The sequence below is a fragment of the Phragmites australis genome, chromosome 6, assembly GCF_958298935.1.
Source record: "Phragmites australis chromosome 6, lpPhrAust1.1, whole genome shotgun sequence".
In the NCBI taxonomy this organism is placed as follows: Eukaryota; Viridiplantae; Streptophyta; class Magnoliopsida; order Poales; family Poaceae; genus Phragmites; species Phragmites australis.
This window is the reverse complement of record NC_084926.1, coordinates 1,834,379-1,852,563: the sequence shown is the minus strand read 5'-3', so window position 1 is coordinate 1,852,563 and position 18,185 is coordinate 1,834,379. Positions and strand designations below refer to the sequence as shown.

General features: G+C 44.4%; 2 protein-coding genes across 2 annotated transcripts; one reads left to right on the top strand and one right to left on the bottom strand.

The window, feature by feature from the left end:
* Positions 1-7,168: 7,168 nt before the first annotated feature.
* LOC133921002 (uncharacterized) lies at positions 7,169-7,714 on the top strand. Its single transcript, XM_062365685.1, has one exon. It carries the CDS (start codon positions 7,227-7,229, stop codon positions 7,548-7,550), a length of 324 nt encoding a protein of 107 aa, XP_062221669.1. The 5' UTR covers positions 7,169-7,226; the 3' UTR covers positions 7,551-7,714.
* Positions 7,715-11,788: 4,074 nt separating this feature from the next.
* On the bottom strand, positions 11,789-12,620 carry LOC133921001 (uncharacterized). Its single transcript, XM_062365684.1, has one exon. The coding sequence runs from the start codon at positions 12,526-12,528 to the stop codon at positions 12,019-12,021; it is 510 nt and encodes a 169-aa protein (XP_062221668.1). The 5' UTR covers positions 12,529-12,620; the 3' UTR covers positions 11,789-12,018.
* Between the last annotated feature and the right edge of the window lie 5,565 nt (positions 12,621-18,185).

Here is an 18,185-nt window from a genome sequence, read left to right as displayed (position 1 = left end):
GTTTACTTTTCGGCGCATCTACACATGTCTATCACTGATACTAGTATGAAATCTGCCTATGACTGTGAGTCGGTACCTCCCCATTATTTTTTCTCGAACACTAGGAGACTTCATTATATTAAAAGAGAACCAAACCGGTCCGACAACAAAGCCTCCCCCACTGTGAATGCGTTTGTGTCGTTGGGCTAGCGTCTCCATCAGCAGATGCCCATCAGGTATCAGTCAGAACAACGATCTCATATAGTCCCGTTCATGTCAGTAGAAAAGCACACAGGTTGTCATCGGCACGTCTCATCGGCTGCATTCATACGGATCTTATGTTTGCTGATATTTTCATTTCAGAATTGCCATCTTGCCGGTCTTACTGTAGGCGTCTACGTCCTCACATGAGACTCCTGGTCTCACATAGTTTCTTTGGAAACCGTATGAAAAAATTATCTTTCACCACTACTACATAAATCCTCATCAATAATGATTCAAAATCATTATCAGTGGTGAATTTTGAACCACCACTAATTAATAAGCACTGATAGTCACCGACTAACAGTGTTGGTTCATAGATCCAATCATGATAATATCAATCGGCATTTATATGTGTTTCTCGCGCTTTTTAAACTCTGGCGGTTGCCGTTAATACCGTGCTTATTTTCAATTTTTGACCATTATCGTCAATAGTATATAGTATATTTATAGACACACACATATAAATTTAATTCAAGAGACGTCAAGTTTCATCACAACATATATACATAAGCACATATAAATTTAAGTTATAAAATATCATGTCTCATCACAATATGTATATCGCATACATGCTAAGTTTCATTACAACAATGACAAAGAGTTTAAGATTTCTTGTTAATCGAAAGATCCGAGCTCTGCTCTTTCTTGTTGGATGAAGGTAACGAGAGAGGAGCCGATTTCATGAAACTCGCCGATTGTACTAATGATTTGGTCAGTTAATGATGAACCTGACGAGTTGTTCTTGAAGTGTGTTGATTTCAATAGGCATGAAACAATCCCTAGACAGCTTGAGGGGCTACAATTTCAAAAATTGAATAAATGAATCATTATGAACACGTATCAGATTAAAAATTAGTCATCAATATATATGACACCTACCTCGGCATCAGTCACCGGGAGCGATATGTCTCTGTTAAATCCATGCATGAATTTCATTATATAAAAACCACATAAATTATTATTCGGTTCTTGCTTCCTACAAGAAAAGTAATGTTGAATTATCTATTCTTTCGTGAATAACCGGTGTCTAACACTCTTCTTGATGTATCGTAGGTACACACTGCATGTATGTGATTATTACCGTAAGTAGACTTAGATTCAATAAAATCAAATATTACAAAAATAATAACGAAGTGGTCGGGTTTTACCTTTATATCAAGTCAATGACAGGTTCGTAGATTTCTTTTGGATTATGTTGTGAGTCGTGGACAGCAATCTTACTAATGTCTGACTGGATGATAAAGAGGATCCAGTGATAACTACACATAGGTTATCGTAGGTTAGTTGGTCCTAATTTCTAACGATGTATTATAAAAAAAGAGTACAATATTCATGAAGTGAAAACACTTTTACAATGTTATCCACCTAATTTTGTCTATCCAAAGTGATAGGATAAAAATATGTATTTCTTTAGTCGTAATTCAAAAATATACTTAAATGTATAGTAACCGTGCACGAAGGATGGCAGCAACAGTACAATGTGTGAGTACTTTTGCGTTGATAGTTTAGTCTTATCGGTAGCTGTCGGTGACATGGGAACCGAGGGTCCCCGAGTCCCGAGGCCAGGACAGCAGAGTGCCACGTGGCGCCCTCCCTCGAGGATTATCTCCCCAAGGTCCAAGAAGGCCAAGTTCTGAGAGATGGTGCTCGGGCCATGAACAGTGGTCCCCGAGTACCCGAGTTCCCCGATGACCCAAAAAGGTCAAGTTACAGGAGAGAGTGCTCGGGCCCATGAACAGTGGTCCCCGAGTACCCGAGTTCCTCGAGGACCCGAGCAGACACAGTTCCGAAAGAGGGCGCTCAGGGCCATGAACAGTGGTCCCCGAGTTCCCCGAGGACCAAGAAAAACCATATCCGGGAGAGAGTGCTCAGGGCTGTGAGCAGTAGTCCCCGAGCACTCACAGTTCCCCGAGGACCTGAGAAGTCCTTCGCCGGTGGTCCCTGTAAGGGCTCAGCGGTGAGGTGTCAATTGGTGAGAGACCGGATGCTGCATTTAAGAGGGAGCATGGCCTGTCACTTCCAACCACTCCCCCCACGCCTGCTGTCAGTCTCTGCCACCGCTTGGCAGGGAGGCGTGAGGATATTTAATGCGGCGGGTCCCATCGCGCATCATCCGGCGCGCCTCGGGATAACGTCGCTGGGTTCGAGGTACATCGCCTGCCGCCCTGCTGTGTCAGGCTCGCTCTGACTGGACAGGCACGCGGGGTTGCTCGGTGGCTACCCGGTGGGCCCTCCTTGCTGCACCCGCTAGAAAGTGGGATGATGACGACAGGACCAGACGATGGCACGTTTTCAATCCCCCGTAACGTCAAGCTGCAACCCATGATGTTTGCTTTCCATTTATAGCGTCTTGGAACTCGCGCTATCTTTTCTGGGCACGCTAAGCCGCCTCGACGGGGTATAAGAAGGGGCGGACTCCCAGAAGCATCGAGAGACCAGAGCACCAAGAAGACAACGGCTTCTTAAGGACTAAGACAAGCTGACGAAGAACAACAAGCTAACGAAGCTCTAGACTTAGACAAAGACCCTTGTAACATAAGAGATTCTCAGAGAGGCAGTTTCAGAGCATTTATAGCATACACACAGGAGTAGGGTATTACGCTCCGCGCGGTCCGAACCTGTCTAAAATCACCTGAGCATTTATTTTCGCTAGCATCTGATCATCCATCCCATCTGCATCTCATTTACTCTCATTTATTTCACGTACAAGGTAGATTCAGAATCATCTCCCGGCCGAATCTCAAAAGGGTCCCTCCAAATCCCCGCTTGTGGAGTTTACCCTCCGACAACAGCCAGTTCTGACGCCTTGCCCTTCGTCCAGGTTGCATGCACATGTCACTATGCCAGTGTCGTGGTGACTGGGCACACAGGGGGATCGCTAATGCTAGGGCTAATCCGAGTCAGATCCCAGAGGCAGAGGCAGGAGGGATTCGAGGGCTCCTCTTGCTCTTGAGAAAAGGCTCGGTCAATGGCGACCTGACCTGGACTTTGTTACATCTCATGTGTGCAATACTGGCCTGAGTTGCTACGCTACCAGTTGAATAGGGCGTATTGCAGATGTGCAGTAACTTTTGCCTCTTGTCATTGACTAACATAAATTCTGCTTAGTGTCGAGGATGAAATGGTTCCCTCTTGCAGGTGTAAATTGTAAGCCGTAGCTGCTAACAAGTGCCCATATGGGCAGGCAAGTTGACACTTCATAAGTTCTGATAATTTTTTTGCAGCGTTCATCTGCAGAAACAGTTCTGCGGTGTTTAACCGTTCACTCTTCAACGCATGTTTATCACTGGTACTCGTATGAATTCTACCTGCGAGTCGGCAGCCTCCCCACTGTGAACGCGTGCGTAAAGTTGCATGCACCGGTCGGTGGGACCAGCATCGCCTTCAGCAGAAACCACGAGAGGTCAGAACAACGATCTCCCGTAGTCCCGTTCGTGTCAGTAGAAAAGCACAGAGGTAGTCATCGGCACGTCTCATCGATGGCATTCATACGGATCTCCATTTGCTGATATTTTCACCATAGATCTGGCGATATGGACGGCACTGCATGCAGAACGGTCCCTGGACCTGAAGGACGAGACGTGCACTGTTCAGATTTCATTTCAGAATTGTCCTCTGGCAGGCCTTCTCATCGCCATGCCCATTGGCGGCTTACTGTCGCCGGTTGGGCAGAATCTTATCATCTCTTTCTGCATTGAACACATGATCGAGATGCTTCATGCTTGATCTTGATTTTTTTAAATTGGAAGGTCTTTGTGGATTTTCTTCTCTCTCTTTCACGGGCTCCACTGAAAAGCAAGGACTTCAATTGCCACAGCTTCAGAGTTAGGCACTCGAGTTAATCTAATCCTACTCAGTCAAGTCAATCTAATCCTGATCCTCGGCACCCAGATTCTCGCAGCCATTCTCCGGCCGGGCTTGGTGCAGTCCATGTACATCCAGTTAACGCAAAAGGCAGCAGGATGGAAATGGCTAAAGCGAAAGGAGGATTGATGTATCTGAGTCACTTTGGAGTTGATGTTACTTCGCATGATGTACGATCATAACCGTGTGAAATCTCAACTAGCAGGAGTAGATAGATATCCCTGCAATCCAGGTAGGCAGATTTCCATGGCAGCTTCATGAATCAAGCTTGATTAGCATTGCTAAATCTCGGTTAGTGAATTCATCGACCAAAGGAGAATTCCTATCAGTCTTTGATTGATTACTCGTATGGTTCTATATCTGGTAACAATTAATCCATTGGAGATAATCCGTTCCGTAAGATGTTTATGTTTTTCTACTTTGGATTACTTTTCTCGTCAATGAGTAATTTAAGATATCTAGGCATACAGCTGGTGTTGTGAATTGCAATAACGAAACAGAAACTGCAAAAATTTAAAATCTTTGTCTAGAGTTGTTAGCCTCTTAGGATAGAGATTCTTGTTCTAGAAACTGGCCCTTGGAGGCCAAAGGGGTCATTTATGTATCTAAATGTGAGGCAATTTGACTGTTTACTCTTCGTAAATATCATGTATCGGTAACAAAAAGATATTAGCCTGATGTTTCTGATCTTCGAGAAAGCTGCTTAATTTAGTAGAATTTATTATTTTACAAAGTTTATAAATGTTTAATTGGTTTGGAAAATTGTTACCATCTCTAATTCACCAACAGTAAATATCGACCAGCCACCGATAAATACAATGCAAGTGGCTCGCTTGTCGGTCATAGTTAGTAACAATGATGTAAAAAAGATCTAACATAGATCACCACATCACATTTAATATTTCCACAGGATGATCAACCCTAGCTTATCGCATATGCTAACGAACTACTCACCAAACTCTGAACCGTTTTACCTATATCTGCAGGCTGTAGCCTTTTGTTACATGCATAACCCCTCTCTTGCTTTCAGTTTTAGCTAACATCAGTTCTGGCAATACTGTTCCTAGTTCCTGCATGAAGTTACCACTGCAACAACAGAAGGTTTCCAGTTTTTGCCTCGGTTTGGTGATCAAGCAGAAACTGGCAAGTCTGGCATAGTCTGGAAAACCAACTGTCTTAGACGATCCTGGTAAGTATTTTTTTCACACAGCTGTGCCTAGAGGAAAATGTCGAGGAAATTGTTGATGTTACTGTCCACTGATGCTTGGTTGCTTCTTCCAAGCTACTACCTCCGTTCTCTTTTAAATGTTGTTTTAGCCTTCGGCATACTAAACAAAGTTACAATAAATTCTTTCATATATGACATATTATTTCTCTCGATTTCTCCAATATTCATTGAATTAAAACTCCACTTTTCAATATCCTTTAATGTGGTCACTCTAGTAAAAAACTACTTTAAAAATCTAAAACGATATCTATTTAAAAATAAAATCAAAATCCTAAAACGACGTCTATTTAAGAATGGATGTTCTAAGATGTAACCATCAGGTTAGTCTGGCTTCAGCTGGAAGCGTGGCTTGGCCGGCTTAGCAGCTACCTGCTTCTTCCAGGATAAGATGTAACCATCAGCTTATACTTGTACATAGCGTCGAAGGCTTTTATCTGTAAATATCCGCTTTATAAAATGAAATAGGCACCGTCTTGTGCCCGTTCGTACAAAAAAAAACCCTGGTTGTTGTAGTTTGATCAATCCAGTACTTCAATTCCTATGAAGAAAATATATGTGTGCTTCCTTGAGGAGTTGAGGTGCAGTTTCAATGTTTCGAGAACACTTGTAAGTCAGCCCGGTCACAGAAGTGTTAAAACAAATAAGCCTAGTCATTTAGGCTAAGTAGTCAGACCAGGGGAGCAGATGGGCGATTGCTAATCCAGTCATCCTTATCTTGGTAAGAGAAATAAGACTTGCGGCTATTCGATTTAAGTTTATGTCCTTTATTAAATTAGACCATATAGTAGTACTACATGAAAGTGTGTCCTGAGTTGTGACGTTAAGATTCCCAGATTTTAGTTAACTGGTAGAATTTAAAGTAATCGAGTCATGGAATTATGCTCTGCACTCTACCTACTCGTCCAAGCTGAACAAACCAGTGGAGTTTGTTCAAATGCTCACATGGCATGTCTTCTCCAACTCTGAATGCACGATGGCAAGGAGACCATACTTTTAATTTTCGTGTATTCTTTTTCAGAGGAGGATCAGGGATCCCACGCAATGGAGAGCGTGCACTTGCGCAAAATAACAAATGGTTAGGCGCACGACGTTCCAGCTCCAACACGAAAGGAAGCCGTTCTGAGTCACGGCCGATGCAGCTGGTACTGGAGCTACCCAAATGGAAAATGTCGGCGTCACAGGCAGGGCAAATGCGGTTGTACTATTTGTAGCAAAGCCCACATGCTTTGCTTGCATCCAAGTAAGTGAAGCTACGTTCCATTGAGAAGGAAAGCAAGAGCAATTTGCAACTTTGCAGTTATTTTTTACACGATCACATCCTCTTCCGGAAAAGAGGAGCATGGGCTATGCTTTTGCATTGCTGACAGAAAAGAACAGCTAACTGCAACAAGTCTTCAATTTTTAAAACAGAAAAAAAGGAAAAAGAAATCTATCAAGAACTTTTCAGTTCCGATCCCACTGCATCTGATGCGATCATGCAAGGTGTTTTGTTAGTTAATCTATTGGTTGAGATCGTGTTAAATAGTTTCAGAAACGAGTCAGCTCAAACGACACGCTTAAGTTTCAGTAAATAAACGTCAAAACCGATTCCCGTGCGTTGTTGTTTCGTGCCGGGCCGTGCTCGCAGAACAGAAATGGGAAAGAAATTGCGCGCGAAACTGAACTGATCCTGCCTTTTTTACTGCATGGTTTCGACGAGAATTCAGCCGCGGAAACACTCGCCTCGCCTGCGGCCTGCCCCGTGTGGCCGTGTCCGTGTGGCTTACACCTGCACGCATTCAACCGAAGACAAGCAACCACATGCTTAGGAATCCTCGTCCTCACGTATAAAAGCAGCCGCCCCCGCGCCGGGAGGGACACCGCGGCACGCATCCCCAGCGCACCAACGAACATGGCATCTGCATCGTGCTGTTCCCCCACCGCGGCCGTGTCCAGAGCGCCAAGATCTGCCGCCGCGCCCAAGAAGCTCACGTGCCTCTGCTCGCCGACGAACCACCCGGGCTCCTTCCGCTGCAGCCGCCACCGGAGCCCCCGCGGGCGGGCAGCGCCGGCCGCGCAGGGCGGCGAGATGGGAAGGCCGGGCAGGGCGGCGAAGGGGCGGTCCGTGCGCGCGCTTCTCCTGCAGATGATCAGCCCGTCCGACCGCGACCGCCAACGCCGCCGCCGCGGGGACTTCCAGCCTCGGCCCTCCAGGCTGCGCCTCATGAACATGTAACGCCGCCGCCGCTTCGATCGTAGCTCGTAGGTTCTTCTGCCAGTGCTCATCGTACGCTACTATTTCGCGTGTACGCATCGACACTACTTCTACATGCTGTTGTCGTGTAATCCTTGTTTTTTTTTCGAGAGGAATCGATGGAATAGTTATCTATCTACATGATATTCATGTTCTGGGGATCCACTGACGCAAGAGCAAAAATCTCCCATTGTTCCAGCCTCCAGCTGAGGAGTGATGAGAATTGAGATCGCCTTGATTTGGACTAATTATTTTTTGTCGAAAATGGTTAAATTTCCTTTCTTTGTTTGTTTACGTGCTTGTGTGGATTTCTTAGCTCCGGAGACCGACGTGCATGTTCACAGGACGCCCATGAAACCCATCTGAAAGCAGCGTTCTTTATGTGTGCGTGTGGGATTGCGCGCTCGTGAGTTTACTAGTCCCACTACTCCTATTCGGGACCCATCAAGTTTCGAGATGATCTTGCCGCTTTGATTAAACATTCTTGTCACCGCGGTTAGGTTTCTCTGTCTAGCTTTTCCGTTCACGGAGAAACAAAGAGATCGCCCGTCTCCTGCCTCGTCCTCCTTAAAAACCGCCTTGCTCTGCACAACTGCAATACTTCTCGGCGAAGTTTCATTTCCTAGAAGAAGAATCGGGGCCTTCTGGAAACGCAAAGCTCTTCTTCTTCTTCAGAGGAAATTGATCGGAAATGAGACGCGTGGGAACCACGAATTGATCTGAAAATTGAGACGCGTTAGAAAGAGGCCAAGAGATGCAGGATGGAATCTGCTTACGTGCAAGCGCACCGGGGGACCCGGATTCTCTGCATTAATACATCATTAATGCAGAGGATCACTGTTTATACAGTAAAATTTAGATAACCATACATTACTGTAGCAACAGTAATCTGATTCTACATATAGTGTTCATGTACTGTAGCACACTACTGTAGATCACTGTAGCATACGAATCTGATGCATCCACTCCGAAACCAACGGCTCGGAGCAGACATAAATGCACTCTACTGTAGCTACAGTAGCCTCTCTGCAGTTGCCAGTAGCAACGGCAGAGGATCCCGATCCGCACCGGGGGAACAGCTAGCATAGCTCACAACTTTGCGATGACATCTCGAGTGTGACAGCGAGAAGAGATCCAAGATCTGAACAACACTGCAACGACTGCTGCAGAGTCTGATCGACCGTACACGGCTGTTTGTTTATTTTTCTTGTCCTTTTTATGCACTATTCTTTTTTAATGGATGTCCTCTTTATGTGTGAGATCTCGATGTATATGTTGCGGCCTTGCGGGAACTGGTGATAGAGATTGGCTTGGCGATTAAATCCCCTGTGGTTAGTTTGTGGATTTAGCTCAAGCTCTCTCACGGATTTGCTATCCAACGTTCTGCATCAAGGCTAATTTCCTGTTTGATTTCCATAACCCGCCCTGATGGTCAGATTAAAAATGGAACGTCCTGATTGAACTCTGCATCGTCGTCCATTCCTCTCTAGTGACTCGCCAAGGAAGTAGCTCTGTTTTGTGCTTCAGATTATACCAGCGGTGTTTACTTTGCGTCCGTTTGGTAGGTTAAAGGAAGTTTAATGAGATGAGATCGTCTTATATGGATGAGATGATCTTGGATAAGCTGTTACAAGTACGTTATGTGATCCTGTGTAGCTGTGTGAGTATGAGCATCCTCTTTGAAAAAAAAAATGATGGTACGAAAATGTGTTTAATTGGATATATTGTAGGATACGAGAACACTTTTAGTTGCTTAAAAGACATATATTATATCAATGTATAACTTAATTATTTTACATAAATAATAATTTTATATTTGTTATTATCAACAAACTATGCTAATTAGTATTAATCATTACTTAAGTTGTCAATAATCATCACTAAATACCCATAATAATAATTAATTATGATTAATAATATCTAATTGTAACTAATGTTTAACAAAAATCCTTAATAACTACTGATAATCACTAATTATCACTAATCGAAGTGATTATCGGAGTTGACAGAACATGTATGGGGTCGTATGACCGATTTTGTCATACAACTCAGTACAATATCTTCTCAGTATATTCTAAGAATCTAAATCATCTCATCCTAAACAAAATGACACGATTTAATAAACCGAACATCAAGACGTGCTCCGATCCCTCACCAACTCGTACATATATTGGTTCATTCAACAAATCAAACCTACCTTACTGACATTGATTTCTACAGTAACGGGTCGTTACTGAATTCTTCAAATGCGTATGTGTCCCATTATTGCTGATCGAATCCATTTGAATCTCAACGAAAGATAAGACCAGAGCTTAAGTAAACACATTTCCCTTACCCTGCCTGTAAGGTAACCCACATCATTGGTCAACCCTGAGAATACCGCTTCTTCTACAAGACTACAAGTCCGAAACCTGAGACTGAGGGAAATGGACTTTTTTGCTGCAATGCCGAGTCCATGCTCCCATCCGAGGTGTATGGGAACGAGATGTCACGTTGCATAAAACTGCAGAGTTCGGTATACGAGTAAACACAGGCAGACATGGACATTTTGAAGGCGGTCATTTGATCATTTCTCTTCCAAGGAGATCTAAAAAAGCGAACACGAATCGCGTCTTTTCGTCCCACTTTATGCAATATCAGGTTGGCTGCTGGTACGAGTACGTATGTATTTTAAACGCAGAGTCTCTAAACATAATATTGCCCATACGTTTGGGTTAATCAGTTTTATACTTGAATTGATTATCATCATGGCCATCATGGCTCGCCTAAAAAAACAAGATTATCATCACAGCTCGGCGACGAACAAACGGCCGCCCATCGTATCAGTCCCCGGCGCACATGGCGGTTGCCGGCCACGGCAGCCGTGTCCAGCTCCCCGTTGCCACGCACGCTCGGAGGCGGCGCCACACGTGTGTCCGCGGCACCGATCGGGGCTGCTCAGATAGTCAGTTCAGTTACCTCTGGCTCAGGCCGTTTACGTGCGCTTTTGCTGATCTTTTCCCCGATCGGTCGCGCTCGCGTCCAACCTGACTAATCAGGCCCGTATTTGTCCCTAGATCTTGGAAACTACCCGTAAAAGAAGATCTTGGAAACTAGCGCAGTTTCGTGCTCGGAACGGATCAAATCAAGCCAGAGACGAGTTAGTAGGGCTGATTCGATCTGCCCTCGTAGCAGGGTAAGCTCGCGGTTTGTACGTGGGTGTACAGTTTCGTGCCTTAAATTTGCGGCAGGTGCGAGTCCATTTCTGCGCCTGCAACGATCAGGTCCAACCTGAGCAGTAGGACTAGCAAATGCTGCGAGTGGAACGGATTGCTCCTGGTCTCGGCAGGTTGTAATCTGTTTATACGCGCACATGCACTTATACACGTACGTCACACTTATAGATGTATTTTAACATACGTCTAAATAAAATTAAAAACATAATCTCATATAATACAAATATACGTATTGATCGTTAAACGTATCTACTTACACATATATTATTTATCATAGAATTTAATTTTAATAAAATACGAGCACCCTCGAAGCGGACGAGGACGTTCGGACGGGTGTGCTGACTTCTCGCGCCTGGATCGACGCAGACGTATCAAAAATTTCAGTTAATTGGTTTAGATATTCCGCTGGATCGACCTTGACTTATCAAAATTTTCAGTTAATTCGTTAGATATTCCACGAGTTCGTTACTTTGTTTCAGTGCTACACTGCTGCTACTCCACGACGCATCAGCACTTGGTTTACTCCAAAAAAATTCTTATCTAGAGTGTTCTATGTGCTGACCAAGTATCTAGTTGTACGTGCTAGTGTTCCTTCATGAATTGCCGGTTTTCCATTGACGAATTGCAGTGATTCAGAGCCTTCAATTCAAATTCATTTTAGATACATATACGTCACCTCCCAAAATCGAACAGAGAAGCCCATGGCAAGCTCTGTTGGTCGAGAACCCACGGAATGTAACTATGGAAAAAGGCCCCATCAATATCAGGCCTGCTGCTCGCCTACTGTAGTACGTCAGATGATCGAGGATCCCCGTCCCCCGCCAGCCGACTCGGCTGGGCACGGGGGCCGCGTGACTGCAAGAGCGGCATGGCGACTGCCGCCGAGCCGAGACGCCACCTGCACTCAAGAAGCCCGAGCTTATCCAAACCCAACCACAAGCAGAGGCTAGAGAGCACACTCCAGAAACAGAAAGGACAGGGGATTGATCCAGAAAGAATCCTCTGTTGGGGCAATTCACATGTCTCCATTCCTCACTCATGTTTATCCAAACCAACGGCCTCATCCGGCTCGCTGAGACAGAGTTCCATGTACACAAGAAATCAATTAGGATCCAAAACTCCTAATCCACTTCGATTTCACCGGTTCTCGGCGTTACACCAAAACAAAATGCTATAGAAATTCCTATTTACTAGTACTATAGAAATATTTCTATGACATGTGAACATGTCGGCGTCTATTGGTCGTTGTCGCCGGCCACGGACACGGTGGACAGACGGCTCGGCCGGGGGCGGAACCCGGCCACGCGCCGCCGGTGCTGCGCCGCGGGCGACGGCCGCACCGTCGCCGCGAGCGCCCGGCGAGCCCACTCGCCGCCCTCCACGGCGCTGATCCGCACCAGCGCGCTGCCCATCCGCCTCGCGCTCGCGCCCAACCGGCTTGCGGTCGGGCTCGAGCTGCTCGGGGACGGCGGGGAGGTCGGCTTGTGGCCGTGGCCGCCCCGGGACCTGCGTTCCTTGTGGAGGCTGCACCGGAACGAGCCCGGGTGGTTGGTCGGCGAGCACATGCAGGTCCGCCGGCTCCGTGCGCCGCCCGAAGAGGAGGAAGACGAAACGCTAACGGACGGGCCCGGCGACCGGGCGCCCCCGCTGGCGAGCTTCACGCGCGTGGGCGACGCGGAGCGGTAGTGTGCGACTGACAAAACAGGCCCGCTTGGCCGCCTTGTGGTCGCCGCCGCCGTCGCCATGAGAGATCACAGAGAGAGCAAACAGTTTGGAGCTTCCGGTTGGGTGTGGAGAGTGCGCTCTGGTTGATGGTTTTGGCAAACTGAGGAGCGAGTGGTTTAGGGGTTATTTATAGGGTTAGTTGGCCGGACAGGGGCATTTCAGTAACTTGAGTGAGTGCTTTGGGTTTAAGTTCGGTTAGGTCGAACTAACTGTGGTTAGGAGCAGAAAGCGGGGGGTGCAAGTGAGCAGCTAGCCCGTGGGCCCCCCCGCAGGCAGCACACCGGAAAGCTTTGGAATGGTCCCGGATTCGATAGAGGTAGGGTAACGACCACTATGGGTAGGGCCCTCGTGCGAGATTCATAGTGTTTGGTCGAACAGTAAGTGAAATGTATTGATTTTATTTATGTATTTAATTATGAGTGGTTTTATTTATATATAGATATTTATTTGGTGGGTGGGATGTAACGAGTTTATTTTAGTATTTTAAACTCACTGTCAATATTACTTTTAAAGTAAGATGGCTGCGTTCTATTTTTTTAACAGTTTTATTTCAATTCTTTAAAAAATATTTCCTGATTCTGAAACATTCCTCTCACTGCTCTATATAAACAGTTAAAAATAAAATAAATTAGCTCCATTCCATCTTATCTGACGAACTAAACACTATCTTAGAATACTAAGGTGTGATGCTGAATTGGTGTTGAAACCTATTTTCAGCTTTTTGACATCGGTGCCGGTCGTTGTGGCATGTGATGCGATGCTATGCTTGAAAAAAGATTTTTTGGAATCGACGCAACTCCAAACTTTAGTGTCTACGGACAAAGATGAGCTATGAGCCCACAAGCAAGTATAATAAAAAGGGAGAGAGAACATGATGGAAGATAAAAGGATGGTATTCAATTTAATTGTGGGTCCTGGTTAAGAAAGTAAGAGTGATATCAAGCACTGCAGTGTTTCGCCCCAGGACAAGAGTCCCTGGAGCACCCTTTCGGAAGTGAACACATGGAGAATGCAGATTAATCCATGAAATGTGACTTTGCTTTTGGGCTTAACGGCTTTAGTGTCGTCTTTTAAAAAAAAATAGAATACTATTAAGGATGAAATGTATACCATACTAAAAAAAACTTCAATAATAGCAATTCGAACATCAAAATACTCAATTATGAGGTTATTACTTTAATTCCGAAAACAAGGGAGGCGAACAATATTAAATAATATAGACTCATCTATCTCCTTAACGTGGATTACAAGACCTTTAAAAAAAGATGACAGATAAGGTGAGTCTGTAATTGATGAATGCCAATCAACCTTTATCAAACGAAGAAATATTTTAGGAGAGGTTGTTATTATTCATGAAACTATCCACGAGATTAGACAAGCCAAGCAGTAAGGGCTCATCCTGAAGATTGACATTCAGAAAGCCTACGACAAAGTTAGATGGGGCTTCCTCAAGGAGGCTATGGCTGCTAAAGGCTTCCCTGATAAGTGAATAAATTGGATCATGCAAACTATTTAAGGTGGACAAGTCTGCATAAATATAAATAGACAAATGAGCTCGTACTTCAAAACTTATCAAGGTCTAAAACTGGGGATCCTCTATCTCCAATTCTCTTCAATCTCGTGGCAGAGGTTTTGTGTGCTATGATGAACAAAGGCAGGGATAGAGGCCCCATCTCAGGTCTGATGGGGCATCTACTCCTAGGGAGATCACACACGTGTAATATGCCAATGACACTGTGATTATGTCTAATAGTTCAAATACTAGCATTTTGAACCTGAAAATTATCTTATATTATTTTGAATGGATGTTAGGTCTCAAAATCGATTTCCATAAAAGTGAGGCTTATGTCTTTAGGGTCGATCAAGCTACAAAAGGGAAATGTGTCAATATGCTTAATTGCAAGTTAGGGACCCTACCAATCAAATGTCTGAGGATCCCAATTGATGATCAGCGAATTAGTTTGATTGCTTTTGCTCCCTTAATCCAGAAGCTTATGAAAAGATTGGATCCTTAGAAAGATAAGAACATGTCTTTAGGGGAAGGCTCATCCTTAACAACACTTGCTTGAGCAATCTCCCTATGTACACCATGAGTTTCTACCTTCTTCACATCAGTACTCATGAGACGATGAACTCTATTGGAGCTAATTTCTTCTTGAGAGTGGACTAGAATAATTTCACATATCATATGATAAAGTGGAAGACCGCCTACAGACCCAAAGACCAAGAAGGTTTGTCTATCATCAATACTCAGATTATGAACCAATGTGTAATGGTGAAATGGATTGGGAGGATTTTAAAGAGGGGAGATGAGCTTTGGTGCAGACTGCTTAGAGTAAAATACATGAGTGATGGGGATTCCTTTTCCTCTAAGAGGAAAGGATCCTCTCAATTCTGACAAGGGTTGCACAAAGTCAAACAACTCTTCTGATGAGGGCTATTTATAAGATACATAATGGGGAAAGGGTCAAATTTTGGACTAGCACCTGGTTTCATGATACCCCCTCAAGATCTAATTCCCTGAGCTATATAATATGACCTTGGAAGCTATTGCCAAGATGGCAGATTGCTGTGAGGGCGACACCTTCAGTATCAACTTCAGAAGAGAGCTTATTCCTCCGGAGCTTGGGAGATATGAGGAGTCGAAGTCTTTGATGAACTCCATCGTTTTGGATGGCCTTGATGATGAAGTACAATGGGGGCTATGAAGAAGTCTAGAAACTTTACCACCAAATCCTTATACTGCTTCATGCTGGACGGGGAGGGGGTTAAAAGCAAAATTAGTGGGGGAATTTGGAAATGCAAGGTGCTACAAAAGATTAAAATTTCCCTCTGGAAGATGTTTAATGATCGCCTCAAAAAGTTATCCATGTTAAAAAGGCGAGGTTGAAAGGGCAGCGAAGCCTGATGCCTATGCGGTAGAAAAGAAAATGTTGATCACATTTTCTTCCAATGTGTTCTCGCTAATTTCACATGGAGTGTGATTGGAGAATGCTTTGGCTAGTTTGAACAACCTTGGCCCCTTGACTTTATCCCTGCCTGGTTGTCTAAAAAACTTAACTTATCTATAAATCCGAGTCTCTTCTTTTTTCCAGAGCTTTGCTGAATGATGTGGAATATTCAAAACAAGATGGCGATTGAAAAGAACTCCCTAAAAAGGCCAATTGATTCTCTTTTTAAAGGTCTTTCATTCTTGCAGAGCCAGAAAATATTGCTCAAGGAGGGTGATAAGGATACGATTGAACCGGCTCTTGAGCAGTTGATACTTTGGTGCAACAATTTCCATCCAAATGTTGTAGTCCAGTCAGACATTGTAATATGGGAGCTTGTACTTTATTTTTGTGTTTGTATGCTTTTTAGTGGTGCTAGTAACCCTAGCTTGATCGTTATATTATGCTGCTAGTTTTCTTTCGTTTACTATCTGAACTGTTAGTTGTATTCTGTTAATTGTTTTTAATAGAAGCAGATGTCTCTTCTTTGATAAAAAAAAAATCAAGCACTGCAGTGAAAAAGAAAATTTAGCACCGGTGTGATATTGCAGTGACATGAATTTTCATGCTTCGTGTACACTGTGGCTGGCCTTAGGATTTCATGCGAAGCTGTTTCGAGTCTCTGGCTGCATTTGGAGAACTGAAACTGCACCTTTCTTTCCTAGATTCTTGTACGCTCTCTGCGTCTGAGATTGAAAAGATATGTTATATCTGAAATTAATGTTCATACTAAAACAATGTTTTTTTCAATTTCTTAAAACAGGCATATGCCATTTTGCTCGATGTTCTCAGGACTACCCTGCGAAAGAAATTGCGCTTTCTTATTTCTTTCGCGAGATAAACAAGTTGCATTCAGCTGGAATTCGCTCTGCCCAGTCTGCATGCGATCCAGTGTGCTGCCCACCGGTTCTTACTACTTCCATCTCATCTTATGTCACATTTGGGCGGGGTACACGGAAAATCTTCCGCAGAAGGAAACCGATAACGTTGGCATGGGCAAGTGGAAGAAAATTATATGAGATTTTTTATAGATTTTTTTTTTAATTCTGATTCTACTATTTATTTTTAATTCAATGATCTGATTAACACACATGTAAAAAAAATAGAGAACATATATCACATGAAGACAGAGATCTTTTTTATAATCGGTCTTATATAATTTTGTTCCTAGGCAGGCAGCCAGGTTGGCAGGATCCGACGTGACGCACGAACGAACGACCAGGAGACGGCAGTATGAGCCGGTAGTGTTGTGCCTGATCAGAGCTCATAGAATCGGTTCCGATTTTGCGATCGTGGCCGATCGGTGTAGGATAGGACCGACCACTGAGCGACGCTATCACCACGACTGTGCCCATTTGGAGCCAAAGCTTTTTTGGTTAGGGTAAGGTAAGACGTTGCTTTATCCGCCTCAGGTTGTGTGGAGTCCGTGTGAAGACAGCGTCGATGGGGGCGTGGCACTCGCTTTCGGTGAGAAGCGCCACACAACACGCGTCGCGTGATCGTCGTCCTGGCTGTATACCAGTCCGCGTTATGATGCTCCGGTTTTGGCTAATTAGATTGAGCAACATGGCAGTCTCTTTCTGCTTTCTTCTTCTTTCTAATGGCTTTTTCCACTTGTATTGTTTCTGCCGACTACTAGATAAACTGGCCTAAATGTTGCTCAGTTACAAGCAGCTCCCTGTACTACGTTGATCTTTACCAACATTACCCATACGCAGTAGGCAGGATACTGAGGTCGGAGTAAACAGCAGATCATGCCCGTCATCATGGGAAGATATATTTTCACGGCTTTTGATGGGCAAAGCGAGCCGCGGTGTCGGATGGCAGGGCAGGCTACGACAATAATTTTTTTAGATTCGATGTTACGGGAAGATTTTTTTTATATGTTAGGTGTTATCTTTTTATTCCTCTCGATTTCACGTAACAGTAGTTAGATAAAAAAATTGTAGGAATCATAATTTTATAAAGATCTTTAAGTGAAAGTACTCATAAATTTTCTTATTCCGCCACGGTACCGTGAGAAGGCAGAGAGCACATGCACCCATGCAGGCGCCTCGCCGCGTCCAAACGAGGCGAGCAGGGCGCGCAACGGCTACGCATCGCTACGTGGCGGAAACGGGACGAGGGAGCGGGGCTGCGTGGCGTACTGCCGTGGGCACAGCGCATGCATGAAGGCCGTGGGGGACAAGGCCGGCGGGGACAGCGCACAGTTGCTGTTATTTTACTGTTCGCGCAGCACCATGCCGTTTAGATTTGGGACACCTCTCGTGCGCATCATTAGCCAGCCGCTGCACCTGCACTATTAGTAGTTAAGTTGATCATGGCCTGTGTTAAGTACTAACCCATATATTAGGATTGGGGGAGCCATATAATCAATTAATTAATGGTCGACTAAACCGGCCGATTTGCACAGGCTGTGGATCTCCAATCATAAGACGTTTTGTTCGTAAGTATGTAAGGCACGGCTGTGACCCGGTGCGGTCTGGAAGGCTACATTTTGAGTGTTAATATTTTTTATATTATATTGCATACGACTTTAAAATTGACATCATATGAAAATACTTTTAAATATGAATTCAATGGTATTGAATTTGTATCCTACAGTCTACAAATTCTTTAGCTAATTGTTGGTCGAAAATTAAGAAGTATGAATCTTTAATTGCGTGCGCGCCGTACAAAAATGGAGA

What these genes read in the sequence shown, in the direction of transcription:
- LOC133921002 (XM_062365685.1), top strand. Translation starts at nt 7,227, where the DNA reads ATGGCATCTGCATCGTGCTGTTCCCCCACCGCGGCCGTGTCCAGAGCG.
- LOC133921001 (XM_062365684.1), bottom strand. Translation starts at nt 12,528, where the DNA reads ATGGCGACGGCGGCGGCGACCACAAGGCGGCCAAGCGGGCCTGTTTTG.